Source organism: Gymnodraco acuticeps, unplaced genomic scaffold (assembly GCF_902827175.1).
Source record: "Gymnodraco acuticeps unplaced genomic scaffold, fGymAcu1.1, whole genome shotgun sequence".
Lineage (NCBI taxonomy): Eukaryota > Metazoa > Chordata > Actinopteri > Perciformes > Bathydraconidae > Gymnodraco > Gymnodraco acuticeps.
The window spans coordinates 249,234-277,053 of record NW_022989840.1 but is presented as its reverse complement, the minus strand read 5'-3'; the positions used below and the strand labels follow the sequence as shown (position 1 = coordinate 277,053).

Sequence of the window (27,820 nt, the reverse complement as noted above, 5' to 3'; positions counted from 1 at the left end):
TTGAGACAAAAGATTATTAATTTCCCCCTTTTAGAAGTGTAGTTATGGTCATTTGTTCTGGAAATTTCATTTTCGAGCCTGAGACCTGAAAAACAGGCTCAGTGCTTAACAGGTTAATAATACAGTAAAACCCCAAAAGGTATTGCGCGAAAACCATACAGTCAATGGTGAAAACCAGCGCCATATATTATCTATATATATGGCGCTGGCGAAAACGAATTATGTTTCAATTGACCATGACGTCATCACGCCAACCGAGAGCGTGCGTTGAACACAGGAAGTTGAATCATCAGCTGATCCTGCTGGCTGTTGTTGATGCCTGAAGTTGCTGTTGTTGGGGCACTGTGTTGCTCTTATCTGCTCCTGACACTGAACGCATATTAAACCCGAGAAAGAGATACGGTGGGCATTAAGCATTACTGCCTGAAGAGCTTCTAAGTGACAAGGGAAGCGTCTCGCAGCGAGGACTTTGAATTTGCGCACTAGCTGCTGAAGAGCTAGCTTCAAAGCTTCAAGCTCCGGTGAGAGGAAGAAAGAGAGACAGTAGACCGCTCTACGTGCTTTGTTTACGTCGTGCCAGTCTGAGCTGCGATATTTTTTTTTCTTTGTCTTGAATGTGGATTTTGTTTCCTCACCTAGACTATTTACATGTATACTTCATTACCCGTACACTAGTGGCAGCTAGCTCATCAGCTAACGTTAGCCCATAGCGCATATAACCAGTGTTGTTGTCGAGCGCTGATGCTTTCGTAACCGCCCGCCTCTGACAGATAACGACAGCTAACAGTGTCAATATTCAGGCTCTGAGAAAGTGTTGTCGTGCCTCTATTTTCCAGCTGTTTGTCCCTGGATCAGGTGCTGTGTTGGAGACACAGGGCAGCACGGAAACCGGACAAGTTGATGTTAAATAAGAGCTCTTAGTAGATCATTGTGGTTAATGAACACGCCCGTCTTATCTGTTTGTTTATTCCCGAGTGGATTGCATCGATTTTAAAACCAAGCGAACAAGTAATAGGTTAACTGACAGCTGGCCTTGTTCGTTTTAGGTTGCCTGACAGGTTGCGTAATTTGTTTTCCTACAAGCTGTCAGTCTTTCCTGGGTAACTTGTTAAATAGATTATAATTTGTTTAACGTATGCATTTATTACGAGGCTCTGTGGATGTCATTTTAAATATTAAACACACTTGTGACTTGTGAGAAAGGGACCACTCTTTACCATATTTGTATTAGTTGTTTGATGGTCACATTTAGAACAATTACTCAATAGAGTTATGAATTAGAGTAGACAGATCTTAAACTATTGTGAGACTGTGTTGTGATCAGGGAGAGACAGGCGAGGAAAAAAGGGTCCCTCAGAGGGTCTCATTGTGTCTTGAGGTGAGGTGAGCTGCCCCCCACTACTTGTCAATGCTGGATCTTGAAGTGGTGCCTGAGAGATCACTAGGAAATGAGCAATGGGAATTCGCCTTAGGTAAGTTTTACAACATAACAGTGATGAAAAGAACAAATGCATCTACAAGCTATCAGTAATGTTGAAAGTCACATTTAATGTGTCTCTTGTATGCTTATGTTATTGTTAACTGCAAACGGCTAAGGCTCCATAAGAAATTGAATTTCTTCATTTCGTTGTTGTGTTTTCAGGGATGCCATTGGCCCAGGCCATCTCTATCCTGCAGAAACACTGCCGCATCATCAAAAATGTCCAGGTGCTATACAGTGAACAGGTAATAAATGTATTTCTTCATTTGTGTTTTCTCTCTCAGACACAAACACACAAGAAAGGTTAAATAGCTTGTTTAAGAATCTCATGTTACAAACAGCTCGCTGCACCCTCGCTGCGAGGGGGACCCAAGTTCCCATCAGCAAAAACACGTGGGTTTGCTATCCTGGCTCCAAAATGGTGGAATGAGCTCCCCATTGACATCAGGACAGCAGATAGCTTACACACCTTCCGGCGCAGACTGAAAACTCATCTCTTTCGACTCCACTTCGAGCGATAGAACTATTAACAAAGCACTTATATACTAATAAAGGACTGGCTTATCTAAAGCCAGTTGAGTAGCACTTGAAATGTTTTTGCTCTATGAAGCCTGATGTACTTATATGATTCTCTTTTCCTCAAGTTTGTATCTTGTTGGTCGAATGTACTTATTGTAAGTCGCTTTGGATAAAAGCGTCAGCTAAATGCAATGTAATGTAATGTAATGTTAGGCAGCAGTATTTATTTAGTTTTGTTTAGGCTGTCCTGTATTGCATTCACGTATTTTATTAAACGTATATCGATATTAGTATTGCTGATAAGATTCAATATGACAAACATTTTTGACCTAGTGTAGTGCATTAGTGTTTTATCAAATGAATTACTAAGAATATATGTGGTCCTATGTTGCACCTCCATGTTTCTACAGTATCCCAAAACAGAAAAAACAAACAATGATTCTTGAGAGGGCATATCCTGAAGGCCACCTTAGGTTCTATGACACGATTAGAAAGTGTGGGGTGAGCAAAGGGGCATTCAGTTAGTTGCAATCTGCAACTTCAGTGTACTACAAATCCTCCTTAAAAGTAAACAATCCGGATTTTTTAAAAATTTTAAACAAAAAAAAGATATAGCCTCAAATATCAAATGCATGTCAGGCTATAATTATCCCCCAAGGTTCAATAGCTATTACCTAAGGTCATAAAGGGAAGTTTACACTATCATATACCTTTTTAGATTAAAGATTGTATCAAGAGCAACTGGAAGTAGTTCATGTTAACATGGATGACACCAAAAATAAAACACATCAATTACACTTGCATTCATTCATATGAAGCAGTCTATATTTGTGTGTCTTACTTGTTTCCTAGGTTAAGTTGAAAATGAGCTGATTTTGATTGTTTGCCTGTCTGCATATCAGCTAATCTGCTTTTTTGTTTATCTCCCCTTCAGACGCCACTCAGCCATGACCTCATACTGAATTTGACTCAGGATGGGATTAAACTGCTGTTTGATGCCACAAATCAGAGACTCAAGGTGAAAGTTGTGGATTTTAGGACCTTTGAAAAGACTCTCAATAAGCTCAGGATCTGTATATGACATGTATTTATTTAAGGTAATATTAGACAGGAATTTGAACAGTGATTGAATTGAACTTGGAGTTCCACTGCAGATATGGAGGAGAGGTGGCTGTGGTATTGCACCGCAATTATTTAGCAGCAGCAGTTGCTAAACCCCACCTTTTTCTAGATAGATGTAAACAGACTTTTTAGGCATTGTTATTGACATCTAAGTAACCATTTTAATTTGTTCACGTTGTCATTTTTTTCATCTTTCTGAATGACAGGTGATTGAAGTGTACGACCTGAGCAAAGTCAAGCTGAAATATTGGTGAGTACAAATATAATACCAATATACTAATGCAAAATGTATATTGCCTTCTAGTTGCTTTTAGAAACGTGTAGGAGCGATTTCAATCATCTTAGACTCTCATGTGTTATTGTTATAGGCCTTTATCTACAGGCTCTTATCTATCTAATGGCCATTGTAATCATACACTGTACATTCTAAGTTGCAACATGAATCTTTTTTAATTACAAGGCATAGCATCTCAGAGTAATACAGCTATATAGTTAGAGGCATCCCAGTAATGGAGTCCCCCTGTGTTAATGTGTTTCTTAATGTCTGTATGTATGATTATCTTCCAGCTGAATCTGTTTTACTTCTTCGGCAAAAGGTCCACAACTAATGCAGTACATCCTGTATAAGCGTTAATAGATGTAACACAGGCTGTGTGTATTGTGTTTCAGTGGAGTCCATTTCAACTCTCAGGCCATTGCCCCCACAATAGAGCAAATAGACCAGTCATTTGGAGCTACACACCCTGGAGGTACTACAAAGCAAAAACACATTAAAGGATGTCTCACAAACGCGCCTGAATGTTAACGTTATTTAGCTTTTCATTGAATGTTTCCATTTCCATTCCCCTCTGTTCAGTTTACAATGCTGCAGAGCAGTTGTTCCATCTCAACTTTCGAGGCCTGTCCTTCTCCTTCCAACTGGACTCGTGGAATGAAGCTCCAAAATATGAGGTGAGAATCAATTTGCTTGTCAGCCAGTTAAAGAAGGGCAGCCTTGTAGTTGAAATGATTACCCTTCACATGGAACAGTCTGAGGTCATGTTCTATGTTTGCCTTGAGCACGGCTTGAAGTTGTTATGTGATGATAACAAAATATGTGTAACAGAATGATGAAACAAACACGAGAGGATAATTAGATTGTCTTGCTGCTTGTTCACTCAATAGAGTTGTGCAGGAATGAGTTCTAACACCCAGAAATGAGTTAGCATTTAACATTTCTTGTTCTCAAATGTTTGTAAATGTTTATGTGGTTAAATGCCTGAAGAATGGTCTTACGAGAATGTCAAGTTTTCTTAAGCGATATAAAATATGTCACTTATAATAATAATATATTTTATTTATAAGCGCACTTTTAATTTGCGTAAACAAAACTCAAAGTGCTACAAAATTAAAAAGGGTGAAACAAAACAATAAAAACAATTTAAAAACAATTTAAACAACATAATAAAAGCTGTGACATTCATGCCGGCATGGCATAATGTGGGGGATTTAAAAATCTAGTTAAAGGCTATTCTAAAAAGATGCGTTTTTAGGCCTTTTTTGAAAGCCTCCACAGTCTGTGTTGCCCTCAGCTGGTTTGGGAGGGCATTCCACAGTCTCGGAGGAGTGGAGCAGAAGGCTCGGTCTCCCATGGTCTTTAGTTTTGTCCTTGGTGGGATGAGGAGGTTTGCCTTTACTGAACGTAGGTTCCTCGTGGAGGTTTGTGGGGTGAGCAATTCCTTGATGTAGGAGGGAGCATTTCCATATATGCACTGATGAGTGAAGAGGGTGATTTTGTAGTCAATCCTGAGTGAGACCGGGAGCCAGTGCAGTGATTTGAGGATGGGTGTGATGTGTTCGTACTTCCGCACTCTCATCAGGATCCTAGCAGCGGTGTTTTGGATGTATTGCAGCTTCTGGATGTTCTTGCTAGGAATCCCAAAGAGAAGTGCGTTACAGTAGTCCAGCCTGGAGGAGACAAAGGCGTGGACAAGCTTTTCAGCATCTGGTAGACTGAGTGTGGGGCGGAGTTTCGCAATATTTCTCAGGTGGTAGAAAGAGGTCTTGCATATTTGCTTGATGTGGGCCTCAAAGTTCAAGTGAGGATCCATTTTAACTCCCAGATTGGTAACCGTTGGTGAGAGTGGAATGTTCTGACCGGAGAAGGTGATGCTGGTGATGGCGGATGAACGAACCTGATGTGGAGTGCCAATAAGAATGGCTTCAGTCTTGGAGCTGTTTAGCTGGAGGAAGTTGTGCTTCACACCTTTATCTCCTCCAGGCATGTGGTTATTGTGGATGATGGCAGAGGTGCAGAGGGGGTTGGGTTTGCTCTGATGTAGAGCTGTGTGTCACTTGAATGTCCAAAGCTTCTCTGTGTGACTTAATAAGACTAGTAAACATCATCAAGCTAAATATTAGCCGCCTTTAGCTTAGCAGTGGTGATATCCAGTCATGCGACTGTAGTGTAGTTTGTTTATAGCCTACTGTTAGCTTTTTACTTCTAGTGATTGCATTTACGCTTCAAAACTCATAAGAGTGGTGTTAATAAATGGTGATTATCCTGCTGAACAAGTATCATAACTGTGTTTTTGCCACTGCGATATTCCAAGTCCAATGGAAAAATAATTCAGCTTTTTGTTGAGGGAGCCCCTACGAAAATATATCTTCATTGCACCAATCTATAGATCCATCCAAAATGCTTAGAGATGTGATTGTTGTCACACCCTACCTTTGTGGCAGATTTCATGCAATTTTGAAAATAACTTTGACTTATCAAAAGGCCCCAAGTGTGAACTCCAGTTGTGTGCTGTTTAGATTTCAAATACCTATTGCGTGTTATGCAAGCAGTACAATTAGATTGCAGTAGAGAGTGTATGGACATGGGTAAGCTCAGGCACCATGATTACATTCTTCAATACAACACTGACACCCAGCAGCTTAGATTCAGATTTTCAGCACAAAATGACTTCACTCAGTGAAGTGTGCCAACTGCATGTTTAAACATACAGAAGTGTCAGATTTTATCCTTTTGTACATTTGTTTTTGGAATGAGGCTTTTACAATTACTCAGTGGTTATACTGCCTGTACTGCACAGCTGTGAGTATCTGGAGTGATGATCCGTCTGTGCAGCTGTCGGCTCCATTCTGCAGCTTGCTACTGTGAAAGCACACATCTTGATTGACATATGCTCCCTAAATTCACTTTATATCCTATTGACTATGTTTTTGCAGCTTTTCACGTCTTTGTGGTTCAGCCATTCTGCTGCTCCAACATATCCGTGATATCATAATAACTGCATTGATTTGTTTTCTCAAACCTTACATCTGCCCTTAGCTGCATGCTGATTTGGTGAAATAAGTTTGTTCAGCCATTTGAAACAATAGCTGGTGCTTTTCTAGGCATCTGTGGCTGTGTGCGTGTACAAACATGGTAGTTTCAGCTTTTTGTTTGAATTATTATCTTTTGTTGCATGTCATTAAAGCCCACCTGTAGTTTGTTTCCTGTTTGTTGTGAGTTGGTAAGATGTATGCATTTGAGATGAATTAAAGGTCCCATGTCATGGCCATTTCTACTGATCATAATTCCATTGTTGAGGTCTACTAGAATAGATTTACATTGTTCAATGTTCCAAAATTACATTGGTTTCTCATACAGCATCTCTGTATAGTCAACCCAGTCTCACGGCATTTCGTGTTCACCAACACGATTTTGAATCTATTGATTCGTGTTCACCAACACGATTTGCCCCTTTTTTTCGTGTTGCACAGCACGATTTTAAAAGTAATGTATTTCTACTGCCTGCAGCACGTCTTTTTCTCCGGTCGGGTCGAGGAAGACCGGAAGCTGTGTGGTTCATAAAAACATGTTCTTACTCAATATCAAGCCACAGTTATTGCTTTTATTTGAAATCGTATAATTTCGAACTTTTGTTGCCGTCTGTGAGGAAAATAAATGGGGCTCAGAGCCTCAGAATACTGAAATCTGTATTTTTTAAATCTTTTTTTCCTTCTAATTTGTTATTCTTTTCAAAATAACACACTGTTATTTACTCACCAATAACACAAAATTATCCTTGCTTTTATTTATTGGTTTAATTCCATAATCTCTGGCTTTATTGGCGTCCGTCAGGAACTGAATTTCAAAATAAAAATAACCGGAAACAGACGTAGGCATTTCGAGCGATTACCCAAGATCCTCAGCTATGGTTTTAAGCTCGCTTATTGGATGTTTTAGCCGCAATGCATGCTGGGATTTTGTGTTTATATGATATGAAATCCGGAAAACATTTTAAAATAATACTTAATTCCGAGCGCTCTTGCTTTTCACTTTGAAAGTCATCACATAACGGCATTGTAATACACGGTTCGGCTGCATTGTATATTACAGATCTGCCGTAGTTCTTTATTTATAGAGCCCTGATGAGAAGACCTTTGGAAAAACTGAGAAAATGCCGCCGAAACTGAATACTTGACGTGGATCATAAATATATTCAACAATTAAACAACATCTTCAATTTCTCTTCACACAATACGTCTCCTTGCAGTATCAACACTAATTCGGCTGACTTTTACATTTGATCTAATTCACAGATAGGTTATATTGACACCATAACGGTGCACAGCTGATATAAAAGGACTGTAGTTTTTAAAGATATTACTGATTTTCTTTGAATGTAAGAATGTGAATACTGAGTCTGAAATAGTATAGCAATATGCTGTAAAATTATGTGAAAGCATGCATAAAACTACACATCTTCAGAAAACAAAAGTGTCCTACACTAATAATACAAAGTTATTATGGCTGTGTGTACCTTGTGTGCACCTCCTAGTGGTTAAAGCACGTTATTGAATTATTGTGTTTTATTTGATTAAAAAAATATTAAGTGTACATACTTTCATAGGGGGAAAGTATAAATATAGAATATAAAAAATCAAGAAGATACTATAAGTGATCTCTACAATAAAACAGTTTAGTGCAGAATGTACAACGATATTAATAGGAGGAGGTGCAAAACAGAAAAACGAATTAACCTTTATTTAAACATTAAATAACAGATTAAGGTCTTCTTTTAAATAAGAAAAAAACTTTGGGGGTATCTATCTACAGATAAATATTAAGCCTGATAAAGTACTTAACGTCTAATATATTGCTTTCCTGCAATGTTAACTATGTTGAAGCACTTATTTTAACTGATATTATACATATGGATTATACTCTTATGTAGATAGAATAAGAAATGTGCAGAATATGACAGTTTAATGGTGGAGATACACACATATTGATAGATGTCTTGTAATGCACTGTTGAGGAACCTGTGACCCAAGTGTTTCATTCATTGCATAACTACACCGTAGTTGTGTATATGATATGTCAATACACCTTTGAAAATCTTGAAAGGGATGTGCAAAATAGCCATAATATACAGTCTTTAATTAACTATTAGTAGAGAATAACGAGTAATGAATATACTTTATTACTCGTTTCCATTCATGTCAATTGCAGATACATGTTTAGTCTTCTCAAGCACCAAATATCAAATATCTCTCCTGATTGTTGGCATTTGACAATCACCTTACCTGAATTTTACTCAGGTGTAACTAAAGTCTGATTTAAGGGTTGTTTATATTTCACATAATTAATCAGAATCTGCAAAGTAACTCAAATAAATGCAGTGGAGTAAAAATACCAGGTTAACCTCTGAATTGTAGTGGAGTAGAATTACAAAGTAACAATGAGCTGTCATGTGGGTATTAATGCTGCGCATTATGGACACAAGCGATTTTCACCCATTTATTAATGATATGTTTTACATTTGATAACACCAATGTGTTTAATACTGGCAACTTCTAATTGTGGGAAAAACGAAAACGTTCAGTAGAGACGTCCCATAGAACATTTTGCGAAACACAATAGCCAGCATGTGTAGTTCTGGGGGGGCGTTCGATTCCAGTTTTGGATAGTCTGGCTGGTTTCAATCCATTTCACACAGCTGTTTGACGCTCTGCGTAACCTTACGGGGACTGTAGTCCTAAACGATAGCTAGGGATTATGGGTAGTGTAGTGTCTTCGGCCATCCTAAACTCAGAAATGTTGACAATCGCAATGATGCTCGAAATGTCCCTTACAGGCCTACGTCTGTTTCCGGTTATTTTTATTTTGAAATGCAGTTCCTGACGGACGCCAAAAAACCCTGAGATTATGGAATTAAACCAATAAATAAAAGCAAGGATAATTGTGTGTTATTGGTGAGTAAATAACAGTGTGTTATTTTGAAAAGAATATTGAATTAGAAGGAAACAAATATTTAAAAATACAGATTTCCGTATTCTGAGGCTCTGAGCCCCATTTATTTTCCTCACAGACGGCAACAAAAGTCCGAAATTATACGATTTCAAATAAAAGCAATAACTGTGGCTTGATATTGAGTAAGAACATGTTTTTATGAACCACACAGCTTCCGGTCTTCCTCGACCCGACCGGAGAAAAAGACGTGCTGCAGGCAGTAGAAATACATTGCTTTTAAAATCGTGCTGTGCAACACGAAAAAAAGGGGCAAATCGTGTTGGTGAACATGAATCAATAGATTCAAAATCGTGTTGGTGAACACGAAATGCCGTGAGACTGGGTTGGTATAGTATGTGTATTCACTCTCGGTCAGTGGCGAGCCGTGACTTTTATACCTATACCTATTTTCCAAAATCCTATGGAGAAATCCCATTACTTTTGTGTCCAGGAAACCCATGCGCAGCTTACTTCCGGGTTTTAGGATGCGTCACTGCACCACTTTATACACATGTATAAACCTCACAGCGGGCGGAACTTGTCATAAAGTCCGCGAAATTAAAGCCCACCCATTTAGAGGGAGGATATGATTGGTCAATTGTACTCTCTCATTGAGTTACTATAGCTGGCCCTCTGTGAATGTACAGAGGGACCAACAAGCTCTCCCGTCTTCAAAGTAACTCGCAGAGACGGCATTTAACCCTTCACATTCCAACAGAAACTGAACAGGCAGATTCAAAGGATTTATTTCTTTGGAAATGTTATTTTAAATACAATTAAATCAAGTTATTTTGGTAAAACTAATGAAAAATATAACTAAAAGAAAATATTTTTTTATGTTTTCAAATATTATTTTTTAGAATATATTAGGCCCTCAGATACCTCATTCACACCAACGGTGTTTCAGGGCTGGTTCGGAGATGGAGCTTGAATAGCACCGGGTTTCCCTGTTCACACCGCAGTGGAGCAGCCTCTTAGCTCCGGAATCCGGTTCGTTTCAAGCACCAAAAAATTGTCCGGCTAGAGCAAAAGCACCGCATACGTCACGCTTACGTCAAGGCGGTGGCAGGGGCAGAAGCGGGATCAACTCCTGAACAACAACAAAAAGCCCGCGTTTTATCCAGTTTGTACACAACGATGGAGAAACTTAACAAGCAACAGTGTCCACTGAAGAGACCAGCTACCTACTGGGAATCTGGTCTTCCGAAGAGGTACAGAGGAAGCTGGAGCACAATCAGCCATTGTTGTTGTTGTTATATTGTCGGTGTGAGCTGTGAGGGGTTTCCGCGAGCTTTGGCTTTATGAAGCAGGCACGCAAACGGTTACGTCATGACACAAACGATGACGCAATGACACAGCACCAGTCGGACTCTGGGCGGTGTGAAAAGAGCTGGAGCTAAACCGAAGAACCGGTTCTGAACTTGAAAAGCTCTAGCACGGAGCTTGAACCGGAGTTGCGTTGGTGGGAATGAGGTAAGAGAGGGCCTAGAGCAGTGGTTCTCAACTGGTCAGGCCTCGGGACCCACTTTTTCCTTTGTCAATAAATCGCGACCCGAAATTTTGAACCACTCAAATCTATTCAACAAAATATTGTGCTGTAATATACAGTGGGGCAAAAAAGTATTTAGTTAGCCACCAATTGTGCAAGTTCTCCCACTTAAAAAGATGAGAGAGGCCTGTAATCTTCATCCTAGGTACACTTCAACTATGAGAGACAGAATTGGGGGAAAGAATCCAGGAAATCACATTTTTTTTATTTTTAATGAATTAATTGGTCAATTCTTCGGTAAAATAAGTATTTGGTCACCTACAAACAAACAAGATTTCTGGCTCTCACAGACCTGTAACTTCTTCTTTAAGAGCCTCCTCTGTCCTCCACTTGTTAACTGTATTAATGGCACTTGTTTAAACTCGTTATCAGTATAAAAGACACCTGTCCACAACCTCAAACAGTCACACTCCAAACTCCACTATGGCCAAGACCAAAGAGCTGTCAAAGGACACCAGAAACAAAATTGTAGACCTGCACCAGGCTGGGAAGACTGAATCTGCAATAGGTAAGCAGCTTGGTGTGAAGAAATCAACTGTGGAAGCAATTATTAGAAAATGGAAGACATACAAGACCACTGATAATCTCCCTCGATCTGGGGCTCCACGCAAGATCTCACCCCGTGGGGTCAAAATGATCACAAGAACGGTGAGCAAAAATCCCAGAACCACACGGGGGGACCTAGTCAATGACCTGCAGAGAGCTGGGACCAAAGTAACAAAGGCTACCATCAGTAACACACTATGCCGCCAGGGACTCAAATCCTGCAGTGCCAGACGTGTCCCCCTGCTTAAGCCAGTACATGTCCAGGCCCGTCTGAAGTTTGCTAGAGAGCATTTAGATGATCCAGAAGAGCATTGGGAGAATGTCATATGGTCCAAACCAAAATAGAACTTTTTGGTAAAATCTCAACTAGACGTGTTTGGAGGAGAAAGAATGCTGAGTTGCATCCAAAGAACACCATACATACTGTGAAACATGGGGGTGGAAACATCATGCTTTGGGGCTGTTTTTCTGCAAAGGGACCAGGACGACTGATCCGTGTAAAGGAAAGAATGAATGGGGCCATGTATCGTGAGATTTTGAGTGATAACCTCCTTCCATCAGCAAGGGCATTGAAGATGAAACGTGGCTTTGTAAGAAGCATTTCAAGGTCCTGGAGTGGCCTAGCCAGTCTCCATAACTCAACCCCATAGAAAATCTTTGGAGGGAGTTGAAATGAAAATGTGATTTTCTAGATTTTTTTTTTTCTCATTTTGTCTCTCATAGTTGAGATATACCTAGGATGAAAATTACAGACCTCTCATCTTTTTAAGTGGGAGAACTTGCACAATTGGTGGCTGACTAAATACTTTTTTGCCCCACTGTATATATATATATATATATATATATAGTATACGCTTTTCAGCATACAATATTAATTAAAGTGAAATACAGGGCATATATCCTTTATGTCCATTCACAGAACTAAAGTATGCTTTTTTAGAAATACTAACATATAAACTACGTATTCTGGTACACTCTGAGAAGAAAATAAATAAATCTATTACTACCCGACATTTTAATAATATTTTATGCCATTGTTTGTGTTTCACTTTGTTCTGACAGCTGAACTTGCTGCTCCACACAGAGAGAAGAGTAAAGAGGAGATAGTCTGTGTGAATTACTTTAAATTGTGGGTAAGGGTAGATAGCCCCCATTGTTCTGTGACCTGTCAATCATCAAACCGGGGGTCATATTTCATTATGTGTTCATTTTTATCTGAAGTCGTACCCATGGATGTATAAAGAGTAGTTCTACCGTTATTCTCCGTGGGGACTTCTTGATTCTGATTTGCCAGAAGACTCAGAAAAACATCAGCAAAGATGTTTTATTGAGAAGAGAATCACTACGTAACAGAAGTTTTCTAAACCGTTTATGGTCTCCGGTACTTCCAGTCCAACGCCTACTGCATGCACAGCGTTAGAAAATCGGGCCTTCAAAATAAAAGTTTGACTTTTTTCCCAAAAAAGAAATTTTCTTTTTCCCAATTTATTTTTCTTCTCTCACACATCTGCGAAACACTCGAAACGGGTAGTGGGTCGCGACCCACCAGTTGAGAACCACTGGCCTAGAAGGCCCTGACGGCTCGCCACTGCTCTGTCCTAAATGGCTTGTTGGAGCTCCTGCCCCCCCCCCCCCCTCCCTGTGAGCCCACTGTGCTCTGATTGGTCAGCTCGCCCACTCTGTTCTGATGAGTCCACCACCGTTACAGCAGAACATCAGTGATTATGTGTTACAATGGCGTTAGCAACCAGAAAATGACACCAGTAATGACCAACGGATGAGAATGCTGCGTGGGGTCTGGGTGCCATGTTGGGGAGCGGACAGTGTGAGCTGGATTACTGGTGTCGTTTCCTGGTTGCTGTGTGGGGTCTGCGAGACAGCGAGACATCGCGAAACTCAGCCTGAGCACCATGGACCTGGGAAGGGGGGTGCTGATGGGGCTGCAGCACCCCCATCTGCGAGGCCCCACTAGCACGTGTGTGTGTGTGTGTGTGTGTGTGTGTGTGTGTGTGTGTGTGGTGTGTGTGTGTGTGTGTGTGTGGTGTGTGTGTGTGTGTGGTGTGTGTGTGGTGTGTGTGTGTGTGTGTGTGTGTGTGTGTGTGTGTGTGTGTGTGGTGTGGTGTGTGTGTGTGTGTGTGTGGTGTGTGTGGTGTGTGTGTGTGTTGTGTGTGTGTGTGTGGTGTGTGTGTGTGTGTGTGTGTGTGTGTGTGTGTGTGTGTGTGTGTGTGTGTGTGTGTGTGTGTGTGTTGTGTGTGTGTGTGTGTGTGTGTGTGTGTGTGTGTTGTGTGTGTGTTGTGTGGGTGTGTGTTGGTGTGTGTGTGTGTGTGTGTGGTGTGTGTGTGTGTGTGTGTGTGTGTGTGTGTGTGTGTGTGTGTGTGTGTGTGTGTGTGTCCCCGGCTTAGTCCATTGGGTCGTCGTTACGTCACTTGGTTCCCGGAAGAATAAAATGGAAAAATAAAAAATCTCCAACGAGGCGTTCTGGGGCAGCATAGATAGGTCTTTTCTGTGTTAGAGTTTTACTCGCTACAGGGTGTACTTTGAGGGTTTGTGACTTTTCAGACCGTTTACATGCATAAAAAGCTACATAACACACAAGGGGACGGGTAATAACCGGAAAAGCATGACATGGGACCTTTAAGTGTTTTTAGACAAAACTGATGCATTAGTAAAACAATGGAAAGGTTCATAATGCATCGTGTACAAAAGAACACATTTGGACACCTTTTTGATTGTTAACCCCTAAAATGTAGACTATTCCCAATAAGGGAAGACTCCTGTGAACATCTCAAATTATTCATTTAATCAATTCAATCTCTTTTATGGTTTCTATTGTGTTACTTTAAAATGTTCATTGAACTTAATCAAATATGTTACTCCTATATGTCTTTAATTTTTTCTCGGGGCAAGTAAGCCTTACTTCTTACTATGGATAGCTTTTTATTTTATTTCTTAAGACCTGCAAGCTTTTATTCAATACTAGAATGACTCATCTGTTGCTTGGTGGTGATGAATGCACTGCAATGTAGTAACCTCTGTTGAGTAACATGACATTTGATTCGATTGGATACAAAAAATTGTATAAATAATTGTCACTCATCAGAGATAACACTGTGTGGTGTTTAGGTTAGTCAGTGTTATGAGACTTTCACTCCACACCTTTCTGTAATTGTGTAAAATATATGTCTGTAAACATCTCGTTGTTGTTGTTGTTGTTGTTCACACAAAAACACAGTATGTACCAGTCCCCTATCACTCCCAGTTGTTTTGCCTTGGCAGCCTAACTTTGCCATGGGTTTGGCCTCCCTGCAGATTCCACACGGGGCCATGGTCAAGAGGATGCACATTTACACTGGCAACAACCTGCAAGAAACAAGGTAACATACACACACACTCAAGCCTCTTACACACCGATAGATGTCGATAGATGTCGATGAGCGTTGTGTCGCCCTACTCAGATTAGTGTGTACTGCACCGTCGTGCACCGTCGTGTCTTTTCGGCTGTGCCGACACCTTCCGCGGCCAATTTCACATGTTGAATCGGGGGCCGTTGGCCAAAGAAATCACTCTGATTGGCTGTTCAGCTTAACGAATCAGTGCAGGAGAAGCGAAACGGTGTGAGGGACCCAAACAAATTGGAAGGCAAATCTGAGATTTCATTTAACTCCAGCTCTCGACACAGGTTCGGGAAAGCCCCATGAGCTTCTCGTTGTAGAGTGAAAATGGAACGCACATGCCATTTGTTGTTTGTTTATATCATGCAGTCTGTTCTTCTTCTCTCGGTTATCACGTCGGCTGAAGTCTTTGCGGTGTGTTCCAGTGCGACACATGGCCAAGACGCAGGCAACGTGTTCTTAGGTGTTCTTTGGTGTCAGTTTGGTGTGTAAGAGGCTTTACACACACAAACTGTACATCACCTAAAGCCCCTGTCACACTGTCCCGAAATTGACACCCGATGGACACACGAATATGGAATTGTGAATTTCGCACGAAGATGGCCCCGAACCACACACGAAGGCAACATTTACATTACATTTAAGACATACAACTGCAATGAAAGTACCAAAAACAATTATGTTACAGTACTATGATACTGTACTGATATCTTCAGACTTTGTTCTTTACTTTATCCGTCTTTATATGTAGAAAATATTACGTTTTCTCGGTAATGTTGTTTCCATAACAACAACAACTTCCTGTCAACTGTCCTTCAAAATAATATATTATATCCTTTTTAGTTTCACAGAACACAAATTGGGTTATTTACATAATATGTTTACATGATTTTAACAACCCGATGGACACACGATAAAGGAAATGTTCAAATTCGGCTCTGATCGTAGCAACATCGGGCCATTCGTGAGGGCATCTAAGCCATCGTATGACCGCTGGTGTAGTTTCTCAGGCTCCGGCAGCAACTTCGTGAGCGGTGGCAAAATCTTTGGCATGCCAAAAAATTGCCGAAGGACCTTGCGAAGGTTCATTTTCGTGTTGAATTCGTGTGTCAATTTTGCCCTTCGTAAGGCCATCGTGAGGGCATCTTGTTATCATCGGTGTCATCGGGCATTCGCCCCGATCAGAGTGAGGGTGAATGCACCGATGATAACACGAAGATGACACGATTTGACAAGATGCCCTCACGAGTGCCTTACGAAGTTGCCGCTCACGAAGTTGCTGCTGGAGACTGAGAAACTCCACCGGCGGTCATACGATGGCTTAAGATGCCCTCACGAATGGCCCGATGTTGCTACGATCACAGCCGAATTTGAACATTTCCTTTATCGTGTGTCCATCGGGTGTCAATTTCGGGACAGTGTGACAGGGGCTTTAAGGACATGCCTCTTACAAAGGGTGCACATACTAGGTTCTCTAACCAGTTTTTGCAAATAGTGACTTTTATATTTATCCATATTGGTCAATAAGCACAATTCTAATCATAATTATCCATTGTTGACAAAGTAAACAAGAGCGTGTGAGATCCTTATATCCCCTTTTAACAGTTTGAAATGTGAAAAAACATTTAGTTTTAACAAAAAAATAAAGACTTTCACACACACTGTACTCTCTGTCCTCAGAGCTCCGGCAATGCCGCTGGCTTGTTTCCTTGGCAACATCTTTGCGGAGTGTGTGAATGTCCTGAGAGACCGGGCAGGGGCCTTGGGGCTTAAACTCCGCCTTCTCACTGCAGGTAACTGTTTGTCTGTGTACTTTATGTCTTGAAGACAAAGATGTATTATAGATCAACATCTGTCCAAAATGACACATATTTTCTTTCTCTTGACTTTCCATAGCATACCTACCACAATACATAACACTGCTGTGAAACTGGAGCTAAACAGAGAAATCCAACCATTATAATATTTAATACCTGGGAGACTGACCTTAAACTATTTATTATCACTTTTAATGTTCTTATCAATTAGCTGTTTTGAAGCACATTGTATAAATGATAGCAAGGGTGTATGTGGTTTATTATTCAAATGTTTATCTTCTCAAATGTTGGGAAGTTCAACCTCAGCACCTCCGCTACTATGGGTGTGGACAAAACAGAATATCAGATCCGTAAGGGAGTACAAAAGATGCCATGGCAAGCATAACAGCATCCATTTGCTTATCAGGCTTTCAATCTACAGCGCTGACATTAAACGTTTTGTTTTTACAATTTTTCATCAGGTTGATCCAAGTTCTAATGCTTTCCATGCGAGGCAAATATATATGCACTTTTCCTGGATTCCCGCACAAAAGATAAACATGAATCAAAATCAATGATGTTGCTGAACTTTGACTCAAGCATTTACTATATACAAATGCAAAATTCTACACACATTTTAAAATTCTCAAGTAATTCATATTTTAGTAGTTATGTTCAGTTTGCAAATTGGTTCAAATATGTAACTAGCTGTAGTGGATAGTAATATTTAAATAGTATTTTTATTACAGCTCTTTTTCCGTTGAACATCACAGCAAAACAAGGTAAAACGTATGGACCATGTATATCTTGACGTAAGGTAAACATAAAAAGTGATTGTGTCCAACTGGCCACCCTCAGGGAGACAACCATTTTCCCTGACATGCTGTTTCTTCATCATTTATCTAGAGACTGAATATTTTACTTTCCTGTTTGTTTGTTTGTATTGTGTGAATACAGGCTGTGGTCAAGGTGGGATGGCGGATTCTAAAGTGAGGTCGATAGAAAGGCGCATCTACTTTGGAGATTCATGTCAGGATGTACTGGGTGCTCTGGGCTCGCCACATAAAGTCTTCTTCAAGTCTGAGGACAAGGTAGGAATAGTCTGTTCCTTTAAGTGTGCATTTATTGTCATTGTTTGAACGACTTCATTGTCTTTAATAAAACCTTGCTTGTTTTATCCTGATGTTCATCCTCTGTCAACTCAATATCCACCCTGGGGTTGCGATCTTTTAATCTAAACATCATTTGAGTCTTTTAGCTACTGACATGCTACATTTTGCAAGAGAGTGTCCACATTACATTACATTACATTGCATTTAGCTGACGCTTTTATCCAAAGCAACTTACAATAAGTACATTCGACCAGGAAGACACAACCTTGAAGAAAACAGAATCATATAAGTACATCAGGTTTCATAGAGCCAAAACATTTCAAGTGCTACTCAACTGGCTTTAGAAAAGCCAGTCCTTTATCAGTATATAAGTGCTTTGTTAAAAGTTCTATCGCTCGAAGTGGAGTCGAAAGAGATGAGTTTTCAGTCTGCGCCGGAAGATGTGCAAGCTATCTGCTGTCCTGATGTCAATGGGGAGCTCATTCCACCATCTTGGAGCCAGGATAGCAAACCCACGTGTTTTTGCCGATGGGAACTTGGGTCCCCCTCGCAGCGAGGGCGCAGCGAGTCGTTTGGCTGATGCAGAGCGTAGTGCACGCGCTGGGGTGTACGGTTTAACCATGTCCTGGATGTACGAAGGGCCAGATCCATTCGCAGCATGGTACGCAAGTACCAGTGTGCTAGCAGTTACCGGAAGCCAGTGAAGGGAGCGGAGGAGCGGCGTGGTGTGGGAAAATTTAGGTAGGTTGAAGACCAGACGAGCCGCTGCATTCTGGATGAGCTGCAGAGGTCGGATGGCACATGCAGGTAGACCAGCCAGGAGGGAGTTGCAGTAGTCTAGGCGTGAGATGACGAGAGCCTGGACCAGAACCTGAGTCGCTTTCTGAGTCAGCTGGGGACGTATCTTCCTGATGTTGTAAAGCGTGTATCTGCAGCAGCGGGTTGTAGCAGCAATGTTTGCAGTGAAGGACAGTTTCTTATCTAGGATCACACCCAGATTCCTTGCAGTCTGAGTCGGGGAAACAACTGAGGTACCGATGTTGATTGTTAGGTCAAGAGTGGGACAATCTTTTCCCGGAAGGAAGAGCAGCTCAGTCTTGTCAAGTTTGAGCTTGAGGTGATGAGGCAGACATCCACTGAGAGATGTCAGCTAGACAAGCAGAGATGCGTGCGACGACCTGGGTCTCTGAGCGGGGAAAGGAACATAATTAATTGGGTGTCGTCAGCGTAGCAGTGGTATGAAAAAACCATGCGGGCTAATGACTGATCCGAGCGAGTTTGTGTACAGGGAGAAGAGGAGGGGGACCAAGAACAGAGCCCTGAGGGACCCCTGTAGTTAATTGACAAGGGTCGGACTCAGACCCTCTCCCAAGTCACCCTGTAGGTACGGTCTTTCAGATATGAGGTGAGGAGGGAAAGTGCAGAAGCCTGAAACTCCAAGTTTTGGAGAGTGGCGAAGGAGGATCTGATGATTCACCGTGTCGAATGCAGCAGACAGGTCCAACAGGATGATGACAGAGGAGAGGGATGCAGTTTTGGCAGTGTGCAGTTCCTCCGTGACAGCAATGAGAGCAGTTTCTGTGGAGTGACCTGCCTTGAAACCAGACTGGTGCGGATCCAGAAGGTTGTTCTCATGGAGATAACAGGAGAGTTGTTTAAAGACAGCGCGTTCAAGTGATTTAGACAGGAACGGGAGGAGAGAGACAGGCCTGTAGTTTATAACATCAGACGGGTCGAGAGTAGGTTTCTTTAGGAGAGGGTTTACTCTTGCCTCCTTGAGACTGTTTGGAAAGTGACCAGAAGTTAGAGAAGTGTTGATGAAATGGGTGAGAAACGGTAGAATATCAGGAGCGATAGTCTGAAGGAGGTTTGAAGGGATAGGGTCCAGAGGACAGGTGGCAGAGGTAATGAGGGTAAGAACCTCACTTGGAGAGAGAGGGGAAAAGGAGGTTAGTGTGTTGGTGGAAGGAGGGTCTGGTGACCCAGTGGTGAGTAAAGGTGAGTCAGAAAAAGAAGAGCGAATATCATCAACCTTTTTTTCAAAGTGGGTAACAAAGTCGCTTGGCAGAAGTGAGGAGGGGGGAGGGGCTTTTGGAGGGTCCAAGAGGGTGGAGAAGATGGAAAATAGTTTTTTCGGATTGGAATAGGAAGATTGGATCTTATCTTGAAAGAAAGTGCTTTTTGCCTGAGAGATCGAAGCCGAGAAAGAGGAGAGGAGAGCCTGATAGGTTAGGAGGTCGTCACGGTGTTTGGATTAACACCGTTTCCGCTCTGCTGCCCTAAGGACGGTTCTATTAGCACGCAGTGCATCATTTAGCCAGGGAGCAGGAGGGGACTGACGAGCCTGCCGAGATGTGAGAGGACAGAGAGAGTCCAGAGTGGATGAGAGAGTAGAGAGGAGAGATTCTGCAGCAGAGTTTGAAGGCAGGAGTTGGAACGAGTCAGAGGAAGGGAGGGCTGAGAGCACCGACGAGGCAAAGGTAGAGGGGGAGAGGGAACGAAGGTTACGGCGGACAAGTGCAGGATGAGAAGAGATTAGTTTGTTATGTTTGGAAAGGGGTAGAGAAAATGAAATGAAGAAGTGATCGGATGTGTGGAGCGGGTTTACAGAGAGGTTAGAAGTAGCGCAGTTCCTTGAGAATATGAGATCAAGGACATTGCCAGCTTTATGAGTCGGTGGGGACGGAGACAGTGAGAAAGCAAAGGCGGTTTAACAGGGATGTTTAGTTCGTCTATCTTCCCCGTCTGGAGGTTTAAGTCTCCGAGAAGTACAGCGGGAGGGCCAGTTTCAGGGATGTGTGAGAGGAGATTATCTAATTCCTCCAAGAAGTCCCCCAAGGCGCCTGGTGGACGGTAGAGAACAACTATGGTCAATTGTATAGGATGGGTTACTGTGACGGCATGGAATTCAAAGGTGGAAGGAGTGAAGTTAGGTAGCTTGAAGAGGGAAAAGCTCCATTTGGGAGAGAGCAGGAGACCAGTGCCACCTCCTCTGCCAGTTGGTCTGGGTGTATGGGAGAAGGAATATGCAGTGGAGAGAGCTGCTGGGGTGGATGTGTTGGATGGAGTAATCCAGGTCTCAGTGAGAGCAAGGAAATCCAGAGATTGCAGGGAGGCGTAGCCAGAGATGAAGTCAGCCTTAGGAACAGCTGACTGGCAATTCCACAGGCCACCTGAAACTAGATGTTGGATCTCAGTGGAGCATGTGGGATAGACGAGAGCAGGCCGGTTATATCGATTACGAGATACACGGGGCCAGTGATAATTGCGAGAAGACACATGAACAGGAATGGAGAAAATACACATGATTATAGCATGAGGGGTTAGAAAACTAAAGAAAAGAGAAATAAAACACCAGCTCAATCAGAGTAGGATTTGCCTCCTCTTTGCCTCCCTCGTGACTCCCGTAGGACTCCAATGTCTTTGTCAGTCTTCCTCCCGTAGGACTCCAATGTCTTTGTCAGTCTTAGCCTGTCTGACGCTTAAGCTGACGCTCCAGGAAAGAGCTACCTAAAATGGACGCCTGATTGCTGAGTTCTCACAGCTGTAGGGGCACGCCCCTCTAATTAGTTAACTATCTACAGCTGATGGGCGACAATAGACTGGCCCTGCCTATATTATAATGCAGGATTGAGAGCTGAGACCTGTGAAGCAGGTTTGAGATTTAAAATTTCTCAAAAGCGATTTAGCCGTTTTAGCTACAATAACTACAGAACAATTATACAGAGTCGAATAAATGAAACAGAGAAGTCTAATTAAACAAGAATATAACTTACAGTGGTTGCTGCGTCAATAGGAAATGTCGTAACCCGGTCAGATGTACACTGAGTTCATCAGATTTTAAATGCGGTATTTAAATGCTTTTTTAAGTGAAAGATGACTGAGTCACGCGGTTGTACTTCACGCAATCAATAGACTGGCCCTTACTATATTATAATGCAGGATTGAGAGCTGAGACCTGTCCACCTTTTACTCAGCTGAATGTGCACGGCGGTTGGCTTCTACATCTTGAATGTGGGATCACAAGAAATCATGATATACATTAGGATATCTTAAATTAGTTTAAAGGGGACCTATCATGCACAATTCAATTTGTTATGTCTTTTATACATAAATATGTGTCCCCGGTATGTCAGGGAACTCACAAAGTGTCAGAAGACAAACCCCTCTCTCTTTTCCTCCGTACCCAAATCTCTAAAAACAGGGGGTACGACGGAGCTGATCCAGATTTGCGTCCAATATGACGTAATATCGGCCCTATCAGAAACAATGCCCGACTGTTTTGGACGTAATATGGTCTTTGTTTACATTAGCAAGCATCGCTAACACTCAGAGCTAACCTGTACTGGAGAGAATATGTGTAAAACAGCAGGAAATAAAAAAAGGAACTCACCTTGTGGTAAACCCCCAAGAGAAAAAGCATTTGAGCTCCATACTGTTTCAGAAATAATCCTTGATGTGGTTTTGAACATGATATGGTGTTTACTCACGGCAGTGTTTAGCTGACAATCTGCCAGAAGAATCTCCCGCATGAGCCGGCATAAGCTCTATCCCCTCCTTTTTAAAAAATTTTTTTAAGGCTTTTTACCCAGAATCAGCACTTTAGTAACAGGGTTGAAATAGAGGGATATGAGGCATGGCTATAATGGGTGATCTGTTTGGTATTTTGAGCAAAACACTTCATAGACATGTTTTTTGTATATTTGTATATGAGACCTATGCTAATGCCTAAAAATAGCATGATGGGTGACCTTTAAGGTATAATATGTAACAAAACGCTTCAAAATAAATAAAACAACTACCATTTTAAATATTTGTGTTGAGCTGTGTGAGCATTATCCCAAATGCTTCAACAGTTTCAAACCAAGATTTAATTTAACCTCTACATTTAATAAAGGTAACAGTCCATTTCATTTAGTTTCATGTAATGGCAACATATCTCTTTTTTACAATACACGTTTTCCTCTAGTTGTTACCTTTTTATTTGTTTAAACCAGGCGAGGATTTAAGTCATAAAATGACTTGAGTTTAAGTTATCAGAGAAACACAGTTGGCAAACTTTAGTGGTTTAGTTTGTCTGCGGATTTTTTACGTGAAACCACTTCATGCTGTGTTTTAACATTTGTTTGTGGGATTCGTTTTTATGTTGATTGAGAAATCCCTAGTGGCAGAAAATTACTCATTGGCTATAAGCTTCCCTTACAAATACATTTTATATTGAAATTTGATTAAGTTCCTATGACGTGTAATCTGTAATTGGTAAACTGTGACTAACCCAACAAGCATTTTCACCCTTATTTAGCATCAGAAATGTTGTTTGTGGTTCAATCTCATTACTTCCCTCAAATCATTTTCGGGTAGCAACAGTCAAACAGCACTGATGAATAATTTAGTTATTAACTTGCTGGTTCAGTTCACATTAAACAGATACAAAGCCAATTTCAGTTATTGCCAGAAACATGACAAATAAAGGCAACATATCTCTATATCTGCCTGACCATAAAAAAGACAATAATAGCATTACTTGACGACATATATAGTCATTTATCATCTGTATAATTTTGTTCTTTTTTTATTTTAGATGAAGATCCACTCTCCGTCTCCTCACAAGCAGGTTCCTTCCAAATGTAACGACTACTTCTTCAACTACTTCACCCTCGGAGTGGTATGTAAACTCGGCCTAACTCTTGTGTGCATACGTTTGGATACTTAAGTGGTCGTGTTTTAATAAGTGTTTGTATTTATTGTTTTTTCTTGTTTAAGAACTCATCAACTTTAACTTGAGTTAGTCACCGTTTGATTTCAAGCCAGAATCTTTTTTTAAGAAGCCTGGATGAAGTCTTGGACGAAAAAAGGTTGTGTTTGATTTACTTTAGAATTGTTTAAAATGTTGAACGCTCGGCTCGTCCATAGTAATGTACTTCCCGCGAAGGAAGAAGTGCAAACATGGTTGTGGAGACGCAGTGAAGTATGTTACTGCTGAAGATGTTTATAAGAGGATGAATACATGCTAATAAAAAGACTAGAAAGGCATTTAATTTAATTCATGATCTTAAAAAAACAAAACAAAACAAAAAGCACCTACAATGTGTCTTAATTGCATGTGGCATGCTGTTTGCAGTAGATAGGACTGTGATGTGCTGGTCTTGCCAAACATGTGGCAAAGAGGCATTATTAAAGATTGGGTTTTCTGTTCTTTTTTCTTCAGGATATCCTGTTTGACTCTACAACTCACCTGGTTAAGAAGTTTGTCCTTCATACCAACTTCCCCGGACATTACAACTTCAATATGTAAATATCTCTCTGTCTAGCTACATGATTCTGTGTGTCTGTTTTTTCGTTGTGATTCCTCTACATTTGCTGCATAATGATGAAACATTCTGGACGTATTCAACGTGAATTCATTGTAAATCACAATAATAAAATGGAAATATAGTGGTTATGGTTACTGGCTGTATTTACCATTTGAACTAAACCATACCCTTTACTATATTATAAATTAACATAATCCATTCAAGGGATCATTTAAATATATTATTTGTCAAATACATACATTGTGAAAGGTACTTGGAAAATGTTAGCCGACACTGTGGTCTCGCAAACCTAGAATATAAAGTGATAAACTAATTTATGTTTTTATATATACATTCCAGTAAACATGGAATTGGACAAGTTCATACTCTATTAGCATTTTTTTAGCTTAATCAAGCTACATCTTACTAGGTAAGCTAGCAAAAACGTGCTAAAGGTCTAAACCAGTTATGAGATTTGCTCTGTGCTACTTTCTGCTTTTTTTGATAAAAAGATATTATAAAAAATATAAAATGTATTCACTAGGGATGGGATGGGAGCATTCACTATGAATGCAGATGGTTGAGATTCTGGAAAATGATTGGTACATACAATAGACCAGGTACAGAACCATTGCAGCCTCATACGGCATCATCTACATTATCTACACACAGGGCTCATATTATTAGCATTTGTTTCTCAACTTTTACCCTTTACACTGTATCATTAATGTCATTGATTTAATTTTCTATGTGTATAATTATGTTTTCTCTTTCCTCACAGCTATCATCGATGTGACTTTAAGATTCCTCTAGTGATTAAGAAAGGTGAGACCCTTATCAGTCATGTATCTCAAAGAATGATTCCAGCGTGATGTCGATTTTTGATCTATTGCTGCTTTCTCCACTCCAGAAGGAGCTGATTCCCAGATGGAGGACTGCATCTTAACCACCTACAACAAGGTGAGTTATAGACTGAGTTTATAGCACTGTTACATTTTGCCAGAGGCCGTTGCTTTGTTGCAAATGAACAAGGTGGCACAGCACTGTGGTGGGGCTGTAATGATCGGACATAGTCGCTTCTCCTGGAGTCTTCAAAGAGTTCAGCTTTCTAATTTAGACTGTTGTTTTTCTTCAATCTCTTCTCCGCATTGCCATTGTTTGATATCCATAAAAGTCTGATATTATGAAAGACTTGATTCTGTTGCCTCCAATGTTACTTCCGAGGAAGACATATCATTGCAGTCATATGAAATGACTTTTATCCACTTAACACGTTCAGAAAATGGCCTCACTTTGGTTGATGCAAATTCATATGGTCCTATATGATCTTTCAGTTTAGAGAAAACGCATTTGTTCTTTACTTCAGAGATAATGTGATGATCAACCATCTTTTTATACTTTGTACACGGAGGCCTAGCTGCAGTACTATCACCTGGAAGCTAATACAAACCACAAAGTAGTTGTTGTTGACAAATATTGTTGTACAGGTCTTGTGATCTTGTGATGCATGGCAGTGGATAAAACAAGCCTTCCTCTTCCTCTTCCTCCTCCTCTTCCTCTTCCTCTTCCAGTGGGACCAGATCCAGGAACTGCTCGGGCACCCAATGGAAAAACCTGTAGTGCTCCACAGGTACGATCATATGCTCTTGAATCTGGTCAAAATGCATCACATTGCACCATTGCTTCTTTAAATGTGTCTGTTACATCTAAGGTCATTTTAAAGTTACAATGTAGATGTTGTTTAAGGCTTTGGCAGTCTGGGGGCTTTAGGTAACTTGAAAGTGGTACTCTTTCAAATCTGTATGCAAACTGTCTCTGAAATAATGACATGTTTGTGTTTGGCAGGTCCTCATCCGCTAATAACACAAACCCCTTCGGCTCTACATTCTGCTTCGGACTGCAGAGGATGATCTTTGAGGTCAGAACACACATCTCTTTGGACTTAGCTAATGTTCCAATGTGTACAAAAGGCCTGATGCAAACAGCAGCAAACTTAAAATGATTGCTTACCTTATTAGAAATATGTGATTCAGTCCATTCTAACATTCTCTTTCTGTATTCCTCTCTCGCAGGTGATGCAGAATAACCACATAGCATCAGTGACCCTCTACGGAGCTCCACGGACTGCTACTAAAGCTCGACCTGAGACCAGTAGTAGTTCCCACTGAACAAGAAACCAGAACCACATCCCATTTTGGCCTGTCCTAAAATCTCTTACCTCTGCTGAATGAACCTCTAACCCAGAGCCAGATTCTTAACCAAGCAGACCCAACCCAGAGCAACAAAGCATTTCATACCCAGCTCAGATGCTACTCATGAACAGAAAATCAACCAGAACCTAGAACGTCTAAAATCCTGGAGGGTCCTACTTTCTCTTCCAATCAGACACATCCAGTCGGCACGGTCTACTCAACCCAGACTATCTAGGATCTAGCTGCATGGTCACAGTGCTGGACCACTGATGCATTGAAATGAAACTGATGAAAATAGGTTTTGGTTTGAATATCGCTGCGGTGCTACAAATTGGTGAAGGAATCTGTAGATCTCAAGTAGAGCTCTCCTGTTTCCATCCAGCGACTGAGTTTGCCCAGAACCGCAGAAGAAGAGTTTATCCCGACTGAAGATTGGATGGCATGCAAAGGGCAGCCTGTGTATGACATAACCTCCATAACATTGTGGCGAGATGACCTGCATTCAATTATCATCTGCAACAAATCTCTATGGAAACTGCTCTGGCCAAAGTCTTGAAATAAACTTGTGCTTGACCCACTGAACAAACATCAACACTGCCAGCTTCAACGAGTACCGCCTGTCTTCCTACCGAGACTTCACAACCAGGCTTGGCCGGCTCCATCACCACCCTCAACGCATCTAAAACCATTTGCATCAGAAGCTGCAGATCACTAACCAAATAAACAGGAAACAAACGACCATGAAATGAGAGGAAGGGGAGAACCAAACACACTCAGGGGTGTGGAGAGACATGTGGCCCAGAACACGCCCACAACAGATGTGAAGCCTCTAGAAGCAGAACCATCCAAACATCAGCGTCATCGTTTCCCTCGTCCAATGTCCTACGTACTGTTCCTCTAGCTGTCTTCAGTGGTGCCCACACACACACACACACACACACACACACACACACACACACACACACACACACACACACACCACATCACACACACACACACACACACACACACACACATGTAGTCTTGTCTGTCTCCTTGCTCCAACACTCACATGAATGGGCATCTGCATGTGTAACGCTGTTGTTTATTTCAAATTGACATTTCAACGCACAGCATTTCAGTCCCTTCACCACTATGCGTGTGTATTTCTAACACATAAGAGCTGGTTTATCTTTGTTAGCCTTTTGAGCACAAACACGGAGACATGCAGGCATGGCACGAGATTTTGCATGAACTTACTTTTGAATGAGAGGACGTATTATAAGCACAACTGGCAACCTGTTTGTTGAGTTTGTATGATCCTGCACGTTGTTAGGGGTATAAAATATATAAATATATTGCCCCGCTTCAATTATTCACACCACAACCATTTTCTTTTTTAACACACCGTATTACTTGATTGGTTGATTTGGCCATTTCCTCAGAGACTGTTGGTGGTGACATTAGGAGAGGTGTGTGTGTGTGTGTGTGTGTGTGTGTGTGTGTGTGTGTGTGTGTGTGTGTGTGTGTGTGTGTGTGTGTGTGTGTGTGTGTGTGTGTGTGTGTGTGTGTGTG

General features: G+C 41.2%; 1 protein-coding gene across 2 annotated transcripts; it reads left to right on the top strand.

Moving 5' to 3' along the window:
- The first annotated feature begins 271 nt into the window (after positions 1 to 271).
- On the top strand, positions 272 to 27,820 carry cunh16orf70 (chromosome unknown C16orf70 homolog). Of its 2 annotated transcripts, none has more exons than XM_034236246.1 (16): positions 272 to 1,472; positions 1,643 to 1,725; positions 2,934 to 3,017; positions 3,328 to 3,371; positions 3,791 to 3,870; positions 3,978 to 4,072; positions 14,791 to 14,855; positions 16,554 to 16,666; positions 17,627 to 17,760; positions 23,363 to 23,446; positions 23,990 to 24,072; positions 24,856 to 24,899; positions 24,985 to 25,034; positions 25,646 to 25,704; positions 25,920 to 25,992; positions 26,147 to 27,820. In XM_034236246.1, exons 1-16 carry the CDS (start codon positions 1,409 to 1,411, stop codon positions 26,240 to 26,242), a joined length of 1,251 nt encoding a protein of 416 aa, XP_034092137.1. In that variant the 5' UTR covers positions 272 to 1,408; the 3' UTR covers positions 26,243 to 27,820. The 2 variants fall into 2 exon arrangements, with proteins under 2 accessions (XP_034092137.1, XP_034092127.1); XM_034236236.1 differs by having other exon boundaries at positions 14,758 to 14,855.

Bases quoted from the DNA above. Each gene is read 5' to 3' on its own strand.
- cunh16orf70 (XM_034236236.1), top strand. From the start codon at position 1,409: ATGCTGGATCTTGAAGTGGTGCCTGAGAGATCACTAGGAAATGAGCAA. The intron at 1,473-1,642 runs GTAAGTTTTACA...TTGTGTTTTCAG, and splicing joins GCAATGGGAATTCGCCTTAG to GGATGCCATTGGCCCAGGCC. The intron at 23,447-23,989 runs GTATGTAAACTC...TTTTTTCTTCAG, and splicing joins ACTACTTCACCCTCGGAGTG to GATATCCTGTTTGACTCTAC.